The sequence below is a fragment of the Hydra viridissima genome, unplaced genomic scaffold (genome assembly GCF_058129835.1).
Source record: "Hydra viridissima isolate aposymbiotic clone 2 unplaced genomic scaffold, HvirCarnegie_v1 scaffold_10, whole genome shotgun sequence".
Lineage (NCBI taxonomy): Eukaryota > Metazoa > Cnidaria > Hydrozoa > Anthoathecata > Hydridae > Hydra > Hydra viridissima.
In genome coordinates this window covers 6,108,284-6,124,836 of record NW_028324309.1, presented here as the reverse complement: position 1 = coordinate 6,124,836, position 16,553 = coordinate 6,108,284, and the positions used below count along the sequence as shown (strand labels likewise).

Here is a 16,553-nt window from a genome sequence, read left to right as displayed (position 1 = left end):
CATCAATTTCTGATACTACCAAAATGTCTTTGATTTATATTGCTGGTTATGTATGTAGAAATGAATATAATGAAAACAATTTGTTCAATCAAATATCACAAAGTTTGGTGAGTACCTCAAGTCTATAGATCGTGGTGGTCTTAAAATTCCACCAGACAATGTTTTTTTGCTTCGTCTTATTCCATTCGATAAAAGATTAAGTTTGTCGTAAGTCCTTAAGTGACATCTTTTTGCTGGTTTCTGAATTTTACTATTTTGAGATTAATCAAAAACCTTTTAACACACTTGCTAATATATTTTTAAACAATTTTTGTGCACAAATTACACCAAGATCTAATAAACCTGCATTAAAAGTTTTAAAGTTATCATAAATTTGTTAAGAAAAGAATGATTTGTATCTGTTGTTATTAAAATATTTTTACAAATATTGTCTATGTTTTTTTTTTTTAATTCAAAATTTTAATTTTTTTTTTACATTTTAATGTAAATATTTCTAAATAAACTCATTAACAGTCATATTTTGACTCCAAAATATAATTTTAGAGCAGAGTTGCTGATAATCCGTAAAAATAATAGGCCCCCAGTCACGGCTTACGGTTGCGCGATGAATAGGCCTTCAGTATAGATCGCCTTGGCTATATAGAATATTGCAACTTTAATGTCAAATTCGAATTCAGTAATTCAAAAATATTCTATACGCAAATTTTTATGTAAATCAACTGACTTTTCAACTTTTGGCCAGGTTTTTCAAGATTCCTTTTACTGTACAGCGTTAAAAAGTTTGAAAACTACACGTGAATTATATTAAAAATAATTAAGTTAAACAAATTATTTCTCTTCCTGCAAGAATAATCGAAGTATTGTTGGCTGACAAAGTTTTAAGGAGCAAATTTAATACAAATAAAATAGCAGCTTATAAAAACATATTTTTTTAGATTCTCTTTTCTTAATCAGCTGCATTTCGACTTGGTTTGCATGATTGATGAAACAGCAGCAGGTAATAATTGATTAGAGGTTTTTTGTCAAGTTGGGTGATCTAGACAAAAGATAACTGCAGGTTAATCTAGAGTTTACAATGTTTTACTTAGAACTCGCCTCTTCTTAAGCCTTGTCTATTATAATGAATTGAAGGATTTCTTTCACATTAAAACTTTAAGCTAAAACAATTAGAACAGATTTTCAGCGAAGAACTAAACAAAATTTTCAATACGTAACCCCCATGTTTCGATGATTGAAGTTGCTTTTCTTTTATTTCTTTTGATTGTAATCATCATTCAATCAAAAATATCATGAAATATCTAACGTGAAATATCTAACGTTTTTTTTTTTAATGTCTAATGTTTTATTTTTATTTCAAACTTTTGCAATTTCCAATAGTATTAAATGTAAATTTATTTTTTTACCTTGACCTCTTAAGTTTGTCTTAAAATTTAAAAAATGTAAAGGCTGGAAAGATGTTTTCAAACCATTCCTAAAGCATCAATGAAAAGTTTTATCGGTCTAAGCCGGCCTACACAATCTATGAAATTTTTATTTCCAGTCTTCCAGAAAAGTTTGTCACGTACAGTAAAAAATGGGTATTGGCTTTTCTTTGTTGCACAAAAAATCCCTTAAATCCTTACTAATATACTAATGCGCTTTTATTTTCCGTTGTAAACGACAATACTACATTATTTCTGAATGACATTTTCTTCTTTAACTGGTTATACCCATTTTTTTTATTCCTTCCCTCTCGTATTTCATTTCAGCCTTATTCAATCCTCACCTTTATTTAAAATTTTTTCAACTGTTTCCTTAGCGTTATTTTTTTCTTTTATCTTTAAAAATACTTTGATTAGGCTTTTTACATAAACATGACCAACGTGGTTTATATTGTTCTATATGATTTTTATTTTCAACGTACAGCTTATGGCAGCGTGTTAGAATGTTGCAGAAAAATAATGGTATTGAACTTATGCTAAGCTTTAGTGGAAGCTTTAATGGAAGATATCGAGGAACTAACCATCCCGCGTATTAGGAAAAAGAATCATTTTTTCTTCGTTATAATATAGATTGACCAATTTTACCAGGGGTTTTAAAGTTTGAAATCAACGAAAACAATGAAATCATTTTAGCTTGCCATAGAGAGAGTACATGTATATTTGCATTGATGAATATAGATTGAAATTAATATTCACTGATCGCATCGCAAAATTTTCACTAAACTTGAAAATCAAACGGCTTTTTATATTCCATTGTTCTCTTTATTCATGCCGCACAATACGTCACAAATATTTGAAAATTATACGTCATTAGTAGTTGCTTATGACGCTAAAATTTGAAAGAAAAATATTGTTCTTTGACACACATACTAACACACCTTCGGTTTTTACGTGATAATTACATTTAGAGAAATTTTATCAACTGAAAGATTCTCGAAGATCATCACTCATTAAATTTCACACACCAGCCAGTTTTCGACCGAACTCACCTATAAACAGCCTATTCTAACCATCGTTATCTTTAAGTTTATAAATTTGCCGAAAAACTATGGTAAGATTTATTTTTTATCTTTTTTCAACTAAAACATTTTAAATTAACATATGAAAAGGAATTTTATGATGTCTTGACAATTGTGTTCTCACGTTCAAACAGAGAGAGCGTTTGTTGAACTATCATGTTCAAACAGAGCAGGCGCTTGTTGAACCCACTATATTCTTCTCATTTTTAAACGTTTTTCTATACATTCTTTTTTATGTTATATATGTTTAATACTGAACTCAGGTATTTTTACTTCCTTTTCATGAAGAGTTTTTTTAGCGATTTAAATTTCATTTTTATATATGACTATCATCTATTTATCTATTTCGTATAAACTAAAAGTAGACATTAGTCATCTCACACGCATTGAATCTTTTCTTTTCCAATTTTTTTTGAGTCGTGCTTCTTTTGTGCTAAAAATTATGGATTTTCCAGAAACTTCAAAAACATTTTGGGCAAAAGCTAAAATAAAACCAAAACTACTAGACCAAAGGATAACGTACAAAATTAGAAAAGTAAAAAGAAAAGTTGTAAGGTATTGTGTACTTATGGGATGGGGTGGGTTGGGGGCAGGGTTGCTCATTATTACGCGCATGTTCAAATGAAGTCTTACAAACTGCAAGTTTTTATTTAAATTTTAAAATAATATTCGATATTTTGATAAAGCTGTATCAGCACACATTCTGGGCTATTTGGTGTATTACTTTTAATATATATCATTATGCGTGGAAATGGTATATATCATAATGTTACCACGCGTAATCTGTAATATATATGGTAATGCATTTTAGGTTTTAAATCGGAAAGTAAAAGAAAGGGATGCAGAGAAGGGGAATTTCATACTTTGCCCAGTACAAGTTATAAACGGAACATTCCAATCTTTGCCATTTGCGGTCCAATCTTTCGTTGTTTCAAAAGTTCAACTTTTTCGACCCGATAGCCTCTATATTTGCGATGGTTCCGAAAGCGAAGGAAAAAGTTTTGCAGAACTTTTAGTTAAGAATGGAACAGCAGTGGAGTTGCATAAACACGTTAACTGGTTTGTTACTAGTTTGTAATTAATTTCTTATGAGTTCATAATTGTTTTTTTAATTGGTTCGTATCTGGTCCGTAATTTGTTGTGTGCTAGCTAATAGCTAAGATTGTATTTAAGCCGCTGCGCTTCTTTTTATTTTGTATGTTACGTGACACAGAATCGTGCCAGTATACTAAGAAATCTATCAAGGAAGTTAAATGTTAATATTAAGTCTCTTTTCGGACTTTTGCCATCGCTATACTCACTAAGGGTCTGCGTATCATTTCATTTCCGTATCGTTATCGATTCGATATGATAGCGGAAAAAAAGTGTTATCGGATTGACGAGAGTTCCGGTATATACCGAGATTTAAACTAACTACAATACCGAATAAAATTTTTTTACCGATTTTTTTCGTAATTATTCAGATAACACTGTTTTTTTCGGCTATCGTATCGGAATATAATAACAGTACCCACATTATCTTTGTAATGATAATAATAACACAATATAATTGATCCGTAATTAGCTTCTTTCTTCAATTCAAAACTTATCAAGTTTTAAACTGAAGGAAAATACAGTCAACAACATTTCCATATTTTTGTACATAAAAATGAATGCATGTAATCTGCACTTTTTTTTTAATTTTTCTTTTTTATTTTAGAATCAGGAATCAATTTTAACATTTGGAATGAAAAAGTAAACACGCAACACTTTTAATGAAAAAAATGATTTATCTACTTTGTATAACACAAAAATTTCAACTATCACGCGAAAAGTTTCAAAAAACACGCAAAATATTTCAAAAAAAACACACGAAATTTCTATAATTCCTTTAAAAGTATAACTTTAAAATTTTTGTAATAAATCTTAAAGTGCAGTATTTTTTGTTTTTACACAAATTTTTTAATCAAATTAAAATAATTATTTCCAAATTCGGCTTTTCATACTTTTTATCAGATTTTCCAAATAAACATTCGAAATGTCTCGTCATCCTTTTTTGGTGGATAGAAGTTTTAAGTTCTTAGATTGTATTACATTGTCTAAAACTTCCTTATACAGTTTGTGCCAATATTTTTCATAATTTTTCAATAGGGTTCAACTTGGGTGAACGTGATGGCTAATCCAAAACACTTATATTTTTTACTCAGAACTATTTTTTTTACACTTCGTACCGTGTGAATCGTGTTATTTTCTTGGAAAATCCACTGCATGAAAACCTTCACTAAATTCGATTTAAATCTCATCTAACAGATCTTCTTAGTTCCTTGCATTCATTTTTGTTGTATTAAAACACGTTGGAGTGTCTCCATGGAAACTAAATGAGGTCATGTCATTACTGTCCATCCTCCAAAGCAGCAGTTCATAGAAATGGTACTTTTTTTTATCAAATTATACCATGTTATACTTAAAACCATCAGGTTTATCAAAGTTAAACTTTATTTTGTCGGAAAATAAAACATTTTATCATTCTGCATCCATGTCATACGGTCTTAGGCAAACTAGAACCTTGCATCTTTACGCTTTTTGTCAATGGCGGTTTTGTAAACATTTTTTTATTCCAGTGATTTTTTCACTGGAATTGTTGACAAAGATTATTAGACTCGTCTTGTGGTCACAGGTAATTCCAATTCAGTCCGTATTTTTCTTGCTTTTGGTACTCAAGACGATGCCAGGCGCAAAAAAATCTATATTACTTTCTAGTGATTTTTTAAAATTTCCAGCCTTACGGTGATTTTTGTCGCAATTTTCACATAAATCTACAAATTTATTCTCTACATGATAACACATTTTGATTTTCTTTATAATTTGTCTATTTGACAAACCCACATCTTTGAAACCAACCAATTTTTCCTTTTCTTCCTCTTTTTACTCCCTTCCGCGCGGCTTTTTAATAATCAAAAAAATAACAAATATTTGTTAGAGATACACAAAACTTCCAAATAGAACAAATAAATCAAACTTGACTCAAATTTTAGTAAAAAAAAAATTTTTATGATCAGTTTTGTTTGCACATTGCACGTACAAATTGCAAAATTTTTTTTACGGAAATCTCGCTGAATGCAGAACATTTTTAATGTCATTGACAAGTTTTACATTCAACCATTAGCTACGCCGTCAGAACAAACCCACTTGACGTGGCTCGCGTAGAATCTAAAACTGTCATTTGCACGCAAAATAAAAATGAAGCTATTCCAATAACCAAAGATGGAGTCCTGGGTCAAGTTGGTTTTTGGGCAGACATAGACGAGACCGATGCCAAGCTGAACAACTTATTCAACGGGTGTATGAAAGGTATATTTTGTGCACTTAGAAAATATATAAGTTAAAAAATGAAAGGTTAAGATTTGAAAAACATTTTTTGAATCAATAACAGGTCGAACAATGTATGTTATCCCGTTCAGTATGGGTCCCGTTGGGTCACCGCTTTCAAAGATTGGGATACAACTTACAGATTCTACTTACGTGGCGCTTTCCATGCGTATAATGACTCGAATGGGAGAAGATGTGTTAAGAGTACTTAAAGATAGCGATTTTATAAGGTGCTCGCATTCAATTGGTAGACCACTTCCTGCAGCTCCGGATCCTTATAATTGGCCGTGCAATCCAGAAAATACAATCATTGCACATTTTCCTGCTCGACGTGAAATCATATCTTTTGGATCAGGGTACGGTGGGAATTCTTTGCTCGGAAAAAAATGTCTTGCATTACGTATTGCTTCTTACATTGGTAAAGATGAAGGTTGGCTTGCAGAACACATGTTGGTAAGAAGATTTTTTACTTAACGTATTTAGCAAAAGCATTTCAAACTACGTTAATGGTACTGCTAACAGTAAACACTTATTCAAACTTATTACACATTACAGCAGTAATTCTCTCTTTTTTTTTTTATTGGTTACTAGTTAAGTTTTTTTTGAAAAACCTTGCTGTGTTGATATTGCAGTCAACTATGTCATATATTAGTTTTTAGTGTGTGTTTTTATTTGTTCATTTTTATTATTTAATTAGATACTTGGTCTTACAAACCCAGCTGGTGAAAAAATCTACATAGCGGCAGCATTTCCTAGCGCTTGTGGTAAAACCAACCTTGCTATGATAACTCCAACCATTCCAGGATGGAAAGCTGAATGTGTCGGGGACGATATTGCCTGGATGAAATTTGACAAAAACGGTCAGTTAAGAGCAATCAACCCTGAAAATGGATTTTTTGGTGTTGCTCCTGGTACATCAACTGAAAATAACCCTGAAGCCATGTATTGCTGTAAAAAAGATACGATTTTTACAAATGTTGCATCTACTAGTGACGGCACATTCTTTTGGGAAGGTGAGATTTTAGATTTTACTGATAAAGTAAAATTTTGGGAAAAAAAAATGCCTAAACGAAGTTGCACAAATGTTTTCTTTTTAAGGTCTTGAAAAGGAAAGAGATTTCAGCAACGTAGAAATAACAGACTGGCTTGGTAAAACATGGAATGCACAGAGTAATAGTAAAGCTGCTCATCCTAACTCCCGGTTTTGTTGTCCTGCAAAAAACTGTAAAATTATGGATCCCAAATGGGAAGATCCGGAAGGAGTTCCAATATCAGCTATTTTGTTTGGAGGACGACGACCGGAAGGTGTCCCATTAGTTTATGAAGCGTTTGATTGGAAACACGGGGTATTCATTGCAAGTTCTCTATGTTCTGAGACTACAGCGGCTGCAGAATATACTGGCAAAAAAATAATGCGTGACCCTTTTGCTATGAGACCGTTTTTTGGATATAATGCCGGTAACTATTTTCAGCACTGGTTGAACATGGAAGGTCAAGGATATAAACTTCCAAAAATATTTCATGTAAACTGGTTTAGAAAAGATTCAAATGGAAAGTTCTTATGGCCAGGTAGGTACAATATGGTCAAGCAAAGTTAAGAGAAAAAAAAACATGCTTTGTGGTCAGTTAGAAACGATATGGTTTAGAAACTTCCACTTTCTAGTGTAGATAAAGCTTTGTGGCTGTTTCTTTAGGGTTTGGTGAAAATTGCCGAGTACTAAAATGGATAATGGAACGGGTTTGCGGCAAAGTGAATGCTGTTGTCTCGCCGGTTGGTTTGCTACCAGATGTTGGAGGGCTTTATTTGAATGGACTAAATGAAAAGATTGACTTCAAAGAATTGATGTCAGTACCTACGCCCTATTGGAATGAACAACTTGATGACCTGGAAAAATATTATAGCGATCAATATGGTAATGACCTTCCTCAAGAACTATGGGTTCAGTTAAAAAGTTTTCGAGAAAGATTGAATGATATGAATGCTTAGTAATTACACTATAATCATTTTTTAAGTGGAAATTGCCTTCAAGGCCAGAGAGAAGTCTTAAATTTGTTTTTCATTTTAAAAGATTCTCAATCTATATAGTTTTAACACTAAAAGGAAAAATAAACCTGATGATTTATTACATTATATACCGTATAGTTTCTCTTATAAAAGAAGCCCATAAAATAAATGTATAACTTAGAAATTAGTTCAGCGATAAATGCTGAATGTTTGTTTTTTATATTACGATGTGTAAAGTTCGTTCGGTAAAGTTATGGGTTAAGCGAAGATAAAATGTAATTATGGCTTCGCATTTAAAAATTAGCAAAAGTTCTTGCTTTTTACGAAAAGTTGTTTGCTTTATATTTATATTATTAATATCTTGTATTTATATATATTCTCTTGTATATGTATGCTACGTATTCTAAAAATATAAATTGGCTGTCTAGTTAAGTGTATATATATATATATATATATATATATATATATATATATATATATATATAAAATGCAAATCTGTATTAAGTGTGTATATATATATATATATATATATAAATATATATATATATATATATATATATATATATATATATATATATAAAATGCAAATATTTTTATTTGGCATGCTAAAAAAGTCGTAAGAAAAAAAACGTGAAACAACTTTATAATTTTATCACATAACAATTACCTAAGAAAATATTTCCATGTCTCTCCATCACACCTTGTGACATCTTTACCATAGACATACAAACATTTTAGTTCCATTTCAAATCGATTAGCTGTTAGTGACCTGAACCTTTGAAGCACAGTCTCCTTAATTTCTTTTGCACATGTAAAATTATAAAATATTGTAAAACCGATTGACGACATGTCACATTGATCAGTGTGTTGCCCTGATCTAAACAATGCATCAGGTGGGTGTTTAAAGAGTTGAAGAAGTCTCTCCAACAAAATGATTTTATAATTTAACATGTATATACCCCGGATGGCGTCGGTAAATAGGGACAAATATTAATGTCTAATTGATTAAATTTAATTATATAGATCTATATATGATAGTAATTAAATATTTTACTATCATCTTTTAAAATCTGCAATAGTAAAAGAAGTAAAAATACAATGTCCATTAAATATTACAAACGAGCTGCGATTATTGTTGTTCTTCTTAAAGCTACATAGGAGCTGTTTACTGAGTAAAAAATCGATTTTGATGCTGCGGAGATTCTGGAAAAACACGCCCGTCGCTACGACATAAAAAGAAATGAGGCACTTGTCACCGAAGTCGTTATACAGATTGACTAAAATCAAAGCAAGTTCACGCGCTCCATGGCCAAAAAAAATTAACGTATATCATAAAACCATATCCAAAACAGTCACAGAAAACCTGGGAATGAAGACTTATCCAATGAGAATTGGTCAGCTGTCACTTCAAAAGACTTCATTTAGCAGTTAAAAAAAACCCCAAGCACAAAGCTTCTGGCTCGTAAGATTTTTCTCTGATAAGAAGAATTTCCGAAGAAACAATCACTAAAAATGTTACAGTTCAAAATATAAAAGTTTCGACATGACGAGCATGTCAAAACTTAACCTGCATATGATTTTGTTATGCATAACTTAATCCGTAATTAGGGTGAATTTAACAAAATATTTTTTAACTTAAGTAATCTTAAACCTTTTTTTTTGGACTGTAACATTTCTAGTGATTGTTTCTTCGGAAATTCTTCTTGTCATTTGAATGTATTTATCAGCAAAATATAATACAAAATACACAGCAGAATCAGCCTCAAGACTGTTACAATCAAAAAGTGTCCATATCTTGGAGCCATCACAACGTCCAAATCTTTATCTGATTGAATATGTTTGGGACTATTTAGGTTAACAACTTAAACAAAAACTGTTGAATCAAACAAATTTTCGACGCGTTGAGCTTTTGAACTCCACACCAAGATATTGTCCGGATACTACTTATACAAAAGACTATCCAACTCATTAGAGTCAAAGCGGGTCAAACCGATCATACTATTTTTTCAATCACTGATCGAAAAATTTAAATAAAACCGGAACTGATAGGAATATTTAAAAAATAAAAACACCAGAAGAAAGAGAACCATCTCCTCTATTCAAATGTGTCAAAATAAAATCCAAGTCATTTTTCAGTCATTTTATTTTTAAAAAAGTTTAAAAGAGAGTTGTAAAAATTTGCTTTTTTCTTTTATTTGCTATCGTAATAATTCTGGAACCATAGTTCGTTTAAAAATAATTTTACCTCTATCTTGTAGAAAATTTAATTTTAATACCGATTACATAATTTTTTTTTCGTTTTATAATTAAAAATTAGACAATAAAGTAAGAAAAATTAATATTTAATTTTTTCTGGCAAAACCGATCATTCACACATTTACTTTAAATTCCTTTATTAAGTAGTATGTGAATTTTTAAATTAGGCACATAGGTGAATTAAATTATTGGATTTTCTCATGTGTTAGTTCCGGGTTCTTCCTATATAAAGTTATTTTACAAAAATGACTCAATGATATTTATTAATTATTCACTTTCAAGATGACAACAAGTAAAAAGTCATACAATGAAGAAGATATAGAAGCTGCGTTAAATGATATAAAAGAAAAAAATACTTCAATTAGAAAAGCTGCATTCAAATATGGCATTCCATTCTCAACACTAATAGGTCGCAAGAACAACAACAATGCTAGCTTCAAGGGGTCAGGATCAACAACAGTACTCTCACAGCAAAAAGAGTCAATTATGGTGCATGCGTTCATATGTGATTGGGGTTATGGTTTAACACGAAATGATGTCATGGACTTCGTATGCGGTTACCTTCTTCGTACAAATCAATTAGGCCTATTTAAAAACGGCAGGCCTGGCAAAGACTGGTTTTATGCATTTATAAACCGATGGTCTAAAGAAATTTCCACAAGAAAAACTCACACTTTAGCATCTGTCAGATCCGCTTCTTGAATACAAGAAATAATTGATAATTATTTTGAAGTTGTCATTAAACAATATCAAATGTCTGGGATAACCTCTGGTTGTCACATTTGGAATTGCGATGAAACGGGTTTCTGTGGTGATCAAGGCAAAGCAACTGTAGTATGTCGAAAAGGTGCAAAGCGTGTTTTGAAACTCACTGGTAACAATCAAAAAATCCATTATACAGTGAACAATTGCTGTAATGCTGATGGATACTTTACACCACCATTCGTGGTATACAAAGCAAAACGAAGCTTTAGAGCTGAGTGGGCTTTAAGTGGTCCGACTGGCACCCAAATATTCAATTTCTAAATCTGGTTGGATGGAGCATGACACATTTATTGAATGGTTGAAGGAAGTGTATATACTAGAATGTCAAGCTATTAGTGGTACTCATATTTTACATCTTGATGGACATGTCGTCTCACGTCAGTTTAGCAGTTGTATTGCTATGTCGGAAAAACAAAATAAATTTGATTTGTCTACCATCCCACTCATCTCACATTCTTCAGCCACTGGACAGAGGTGTCTATTGCCATGTTAAGCAAGTGTGGAAGGCAGTTCTTACCAAATATTACAAAGACACAAAATGCAAAAACTTAGATAAAGAATATTTTCCTACGTTGCTCAAACAGGTGTATGAGAGGGGTAAGTATTTTACACGTTTGCACGCTATTGCTGGTTTTGAATATACTGGGTTATTTCCACTTAACAAAAGCAAAATCAATCAACATGCATTAGCTATCTCCGAAACGTTTAGTCAACCGACGTCTTCAACGCAATTGCAAACAATAAAGTCTTTAGCAATATCTTCTGAAGCAGCAACAGCAGCTTCGAGGTTCGACAAGTACAGAGCACTACATGAGAGAATGAAAATCGAAATGGAAAATGAGCTAAAGAGTTTTTTTCAAGATATAAATCAGTCTCATGTAAAAAAATCGAGGCAACCTAATATTCCAAAAATTGCTGGCCAATATATTACAGAACACGGTGTTGCAGAACATCTCAAAAAAAGAGCAGAAGTTAAGCAACTCAAATTAGCTGAAAAACAAGCTAAAAAGCGTAAAACCATCTGCAAACTCATAATGCAATTGGCAAACCCTGCAGAAAAAGAAGTAACTCAAAATATAGAACCGATTACAACACCTTTATCCAAAAGAAGAAAAGTTATTAAATGCAGAAAGTGTAAAAAAGAATTACATTCAGACATGATGTCATGCGAGAATCCAAATTGAATTACTTGGTTCTGCAACAAAACATGTTTGCCAAAAAATTTTGTAATGGGTTCAGGTTTTTTTTGTTGTAAAAAATGTAAACCTTAAATCTTTTATTATTTCTGTATGCTATATAAAAAAAATATAAAAATATATACATTTACATATATAAAATATTAAATTTATGAAATGTATTTTATATTGATCGGTTTTAACAGACTTTCTGCTAAAAGCAATCTTTTTTTTTTTCTTCTAGTTTTCATATTTTCAAATACAATTAAAAAAAAAAAAGTTAATAAATAATGTGCTTGTTGGTATTTTTTATCTTATTTAAAAAAAATAGTTTAAAAATTTTAAAAAAAGTTAGTTACTTGGTTTTTATTGCTCGGTGATCGGTTTGACCCGCTTTTACTCTACTTCTGCACAAATTTGAACCAAAACCAATTTGCATTTATTTTGATTTAAATTGGTTTAACTACAAAAAAAATTCCTTAGGGACCATGCATCTCAACAAGGAAAGCGACAGTTAAGAAAAAGAAATAAGAAAAAAATAAGAAAAATAACAAACCATTTTAACCTCATCCAATAACTTAACGTTGAAACTTAAAGGAAAACAATGAATTTTTTATTTTTCAATGCGCACTTTAAATAATAAATAATGTAATTACTTAACAAGTAAATATTCATCACCCACAAAAAAAAGACCTTTCTTTGCGTTCTTCGATTTGTTTCACTCTTTTGAAAAGAAAATAGCGAAATTAAAGACATTCCAAAAGCATTTTTTAGCGCGTAAAAAGCGATTTGCAAGTTTCATGTAGCTCACATTTGTTTTATGATACCAATGATTCTATAAAATCTCCATTTAATTTAAAGTGGTAAGGTAACAGATTGGCACGTACACTGTTTCATACAATATGTTGCAATTACAACATAATGCAATATGCAAAATGTTATACAACGTATTACGGTTTTAAAAGTACATTAAGCGTTAAAAATAATCATGAATTGTAACTAAGCAGTCGAAAATAAAAAAATGACTTGCACATACATATTTGAACAAGTTTACAAAAATAAACCAAAAGCACTTCTTATACATTTAAGACATTGCACGTCTCAAAAATCGATGGAAAAAGTCGTTCGTTTTTATCATGAAAAAATGATTTCCGATTTAACGAAATGGTAAGTTACTCAACATTTATGTTGCTATTTCACATTTAAAAGTTTTTTTGAAAGATATTATTTAATCAGACTATGAAGTGTTAAATATTTTTTAAAATACCGAATTTGTTAATTTCGCTTTCAAAAGATTTCAAAAGTTAAAAAATTCGAATAAAATTTTTTGAAATTTTTTAGCACAGTGTTCTCACGACATCTCTCATTGTTCTAAAGATTTAAGTTTTGAGTAACGGTCTTTTTTTTTGTTAACTAGGTTGTTATTTATCGTTATGTATGAAACAGTTGTTATGTGCTTTGTTACTCGGCTACCGTGTGTTTATTACGCACGCTTTAACATTTCTCCTTACCGATACATAAAAGGAGAAGTTGATAAAGTTTTGCATTCCATCACAAGAGTAGATTGTGGTTTATCGTGTATCACAAATTCTGCATGCTTGCTCGCTAACCACAAAAAAGATGAAAGTCTATGCGAGTTAATCTCTTCTATAGGAACAGAGACAACAAATATAGATTGGGATGTACTGGTGACCAATTCAACGAATGATAAAAACGTTAGTCGCATTTATAGCTCTTTTTAAATAGATGCTGCGTTTATTAAATTTCTCATTTAGTTCTTAATTTCTTATCCTTTTAAGGTTGGACCATATTGTGAGCAGAGTTATCCATGCTTAAGTACAGAATGGTGTAGAGATGTCTGTAAAGACAACAACGCACATACCTACGTGTGCTTAAGTAAGCCCTTGTGCTTGAAGGGGATTCATTTTTAGCGAGTATATATCTAATATTATTCCCTCTCTATTTTTGGGTTTTCAATAATTTGAAATCCCAAAAATAATGAAGGAATAATTTGAAATTCCAAAATAAAACTTTGAAAGGAATTTTATCCGGAAATTTGTCCTCCTACTTTTGCGTAAATCATTTTTTTTTTTTTTTTTAAATCTTTAAAGTATATCAAACGAGCAGACAAAATTCACTCAGCTGATCTCATTCTCAGCTAAACTCATTCACGACTGGATTTTTATTGAATCTTTTTAAAAATAAACAAGTAAAATGAAATGACTACTACGATGCCATTGTTTATTTAGATTCCAAAAATGTAGCTCGCTTTGGTTCAGTTTCCCAATCATCAACTTTTAGCTACACCACCATCGCTAAAATGGCAATCGACAACGACATCATGACTTATTCTCAAACTGACATAGATACAGTCAACTGGCTGAAAGTTGATTTACTATATCTATATAAAATCAACAGCATCAAGGTGACAAACAGATTAACAATGTCACAGAGATTGATTGGTTATAAGTTAATGATAAGTGCTAGCGATAAAGATGCCGATTACAAACAGTTAGCAAATTTAACAAGTAGTTGGCAACAAGTTTTTAATTGTTCTGAGGTGGTGCGATTTGTTCTAATTACAAAAGTACCTACTTCTGATCAATATCTTCAAATAGCAGAGTTAGAGGTCTATGTATAAACGGATTTTAAAATATTTGTATGTAAAAGAATGATTGCGGAATTACAAAACGCATCAAAAAGTATTTTAGATTTTAATCTAGACTAATTTATATTTTGGTAAAAAAAATTTGTTAAGTAACTACTAATTATTTTGGTAAAAAGTATTATTTAATTTTTAACCTTAACATTCGCCGTTTTTTTATTAAATGACCTTTCTAAATATTTCATTTTTAGTATCTTGATTAATAATAATAATAATAATAATAATAATAATAATAATAATAATAATAATAATAATAATAATAATAATAATAATAATAATAATAATAATAATAATATTAATAATAATAATAATAATAATAATAATAATAATAATAATAATAATAATAATAATAATAATAATAATAATAATAATAGTTATAATAATAATAATAATGATAATAAGTAAATGATTGAATAATTAGAATTGAATAAAATTTATAATTTAAAAAAAATTGATCATTAACCAAATAGTTAATAGTTTTGTTACATTTTTTATAACCTTTTTTTCGTATAAAATTATTTTAACAGAGTCTTTATTTTTAAAATGAAAATTCACAAAAAATAGACTCAAATGTCTTTAATATGGTTATTTTTTTTGTATGACCTTTTATTTAGTGACCAAGAATAAACAGTTTAAATCTACTACTAATAGGGCTACTAGACAAGAATGTACACCCTAGTCTTATGGTGTTTTGTTTTAAGAATCACTAACAGTTTAAATCAGGGTTCTTATTGATGTGTATTTTGATCTCATTTTTCTTTTGTTAGTATTTTCCGCACACCAATCAAATTTTTATCTTCCCTAATTATTCGTTTAGTGAAAAACCGCCTTTAAATAAAAAAAAACGAATGCAAGCAATTAATGCAATAAAACCTTCTGTGAAAAAAACACTAAAAATTATGCTAGGGAATGCCTAAAACGTCAAATGCATCAATAATTGATGCTGATATTAAAAATCAGAAAAAGAATTTTTGATTCGAACGTATAGTGGTTATAATTATAAAAGTAATTATAGATTAAATTATTCTTATGCAATGCTTTAAATTAAAAAAAAAGTAGATTAAACAGAATAAACGTTTTAAGTAAATGTGTTAAACCAATTTATAGTAATTCCTTTACTTATACTAAAGTTCTAAACTAAAAAGTTATAAACTTGATTTAAATCAGAACTATTACGAACGACTATTTAATAGCTCTTTCTATATCATAGAAGAATTATTACATACATACATACATACATACATACATACATACATACATACATACATACATACATACATACATACATACATACATACATACATACATACATACATACATACATACAAAGATATATATATATATATATATATATATATATATATATATATATATATATATATATATATATATATATATATATATATATACAGTGGAATCCCATTAACTCGGACTCTGAAGGGGTATATATTTTTTGTCTGACTTAGCGAATGTCCGAATTAACCAAAGCTCTCGTTAAGTCAGACTTTTTGAAAATGTCCGACTTATTGAGATTTCGAGACTTATCGAAAGTTCCTCGATATATAAATATTACGTACATATATATTAAACAATATAATCTTATGTGAAATATATATTTTTGTATATATGATATATACTATAAACGAAAAAAGTCCAAAAAATGATGTTTGTTTCAGTGACTCGCACAATTATTTTTCAAACAGCTTTAAAGCATTCAATGTTATTTGAAACGACGCAAAAGAAATTAGTTTTCGAACGTTCTAAGTTTTGAATTTTAATTGATATTTTTAAATTTTTAATGTAATAGTTAACAACAAATAGAATTTAATCGAAGCTTAA

At 29.8% G+C, this 16,553-nt stretch overlaps 3 protein-coding genes across 4 annotated transcripts; 2 read left to right on the top strand and 1 right to left on the bottom strand.

Moving 5' to 3' along the window:
• The first annotated feature begins 708 nt into the window (after positions 1-708).
• LOC145192745 (phosphoenolpyruvate carboxykinase, cytosolic [GTP]-like) lies at positions 709-8,182 on the top strand. Of its 2 annotated transcripts, XM_090100404.1 has the most exons (8): positions 709-997; positions 2,390-2,532; positions 3,312-3,559; positions 5,646-5,830; positions 5,913-6,301; positions 6,546-6,861; positions 6,947-7,417; positions 7,543-8,182. In XM_090100404.1, exons 2-8 carry the CDS (start codon positions 2,530-2,532, stop codon positions 7,833-7,835), a joined length of 1,905 nt encoding a protein of 634 aa, XP_089956530.1. In that variant the 5' UTR covers positions 709-997; positions 2,390-2,529; the 3' UTR covers positions 7,836-8,182. The 2 variants fall into 2 exon arrangements, with proteins under 2 accessions (XP_089956530.1, XP_089956529.1); XM_090100403.1 differs by lacking the exon at positions 2,390-2,532.
• LOC149882850 (uncharacterized) lies at positions 4,313-12,615 on the bottom strand. Its single transcript, XM_090100405.1, has 3 exons — positions 12,409-12,615; positions 8,521-8,730; positions 4,313-5,422 (listed from the first exon to the last, which is right to left on the bottom strand). Exons 1-3 carry the CDS (start codon positions 12,486-12,488, stop codon positions 5,338-5,340), a joined length of 375 nt encoding a protein of 124 aa, XP_089956531.1. The 5' UTR covers positions 12,489-12,615; the 3' UTR covers positions 4,313-5,337.
• A 492-nt stretch (positions 12,616-13,107) lies between these two features.
• On the top strand, positions 13,108-14,873 carry LOC149882849 (uncharacterized). The gene is made up of 4 exons (XM_090100402.1): positions 13,108-13,216; positions 13,467-13,764; positions 13,849-13,945; positions 14,299-14,873. Exons 1-4 carry the CDS (start codon positions 13,161-13,163, stop codon positions 14,688-14,690), a joined length of 843 nt encoding a protein of 280 aa, XP_089956528.1. The 5' UTR covers positions 13,108-13,160; the 3' UTR covers positions 14,691-14,873.
• The last annotated feature ends 1,680 nt before the right edge of the window (positions 14,874-16,553 follow it).

What these genes read in the sequence shown, in the direction of transcription:
- LOC145192745 (XM_090100403.1), top strand. An exon ending in ATTCAACGGGTGTATGAAAG is followed by an intron (nt 5,831 to 5,912) that starts GTATATTTTGTG and finishes AATCAATAACAG; the next exon opens with GTCGAACAATGTATGTTATC. An exon ending in GGCTTGCAGAACACATGTTG is followed by an intron (nt 6,302 to 6,545) that starts GTAAGAAGATTT and finishes TTATTTAATTAG; the next exon opens with ATACTTGGTCTTACAAACCC.
- LOC149882850 (XM_090100405.1), bottom strand. Translation starts at nt 12,488, where the DNA reads ATGCAAATTGGTTTTGGTTCAAATTTGTGCAGAAGTAGAGTAAAAGCG. An exon ending in CACCGAGCAATAAAAACCAA is followed by an intron (nt 8,731 to 12,408) that starts GTAACTAACTTT and finishes TGCATTGTTTAG; the next exon opens with ATCAGGGCAACACACTGATC. An exon ending in ACATGGAAATATTTTCTTAG is followed by an intron (nt 5,423 to 8,520) that starts GTAATTGTTATG and finishes ATTATTAAAAAG; the next exon opens with CCGCGCGGAAGGGAGTAAAA.
- LOC149882849 (XM_090100402.1), top strand. Translation starts at nt 13,161, where the DNA reads ATGGAAAAAGTCGTTCGTTTTTATCATGAAAAAATGATTTCCGATTTA. An exon ending in ATTTCCGATTTAACGAAATG is followed by an intron (nt 13,217 to 13,466) that starts GTAAGTTACTCA and finishes TTTGTTAACTAG; the next exon opens with GTTGTTATTTATCGTTATGT. An exon ending in ACATACCTACGTGTGCTTAA is followed by an intron (nt 13,946 to 14,298) that starts GTAAGCCCTTGT and finishes TTGTTTATTTAG; the next exon opens with ATTCCAAAAATGTAGCTCGC.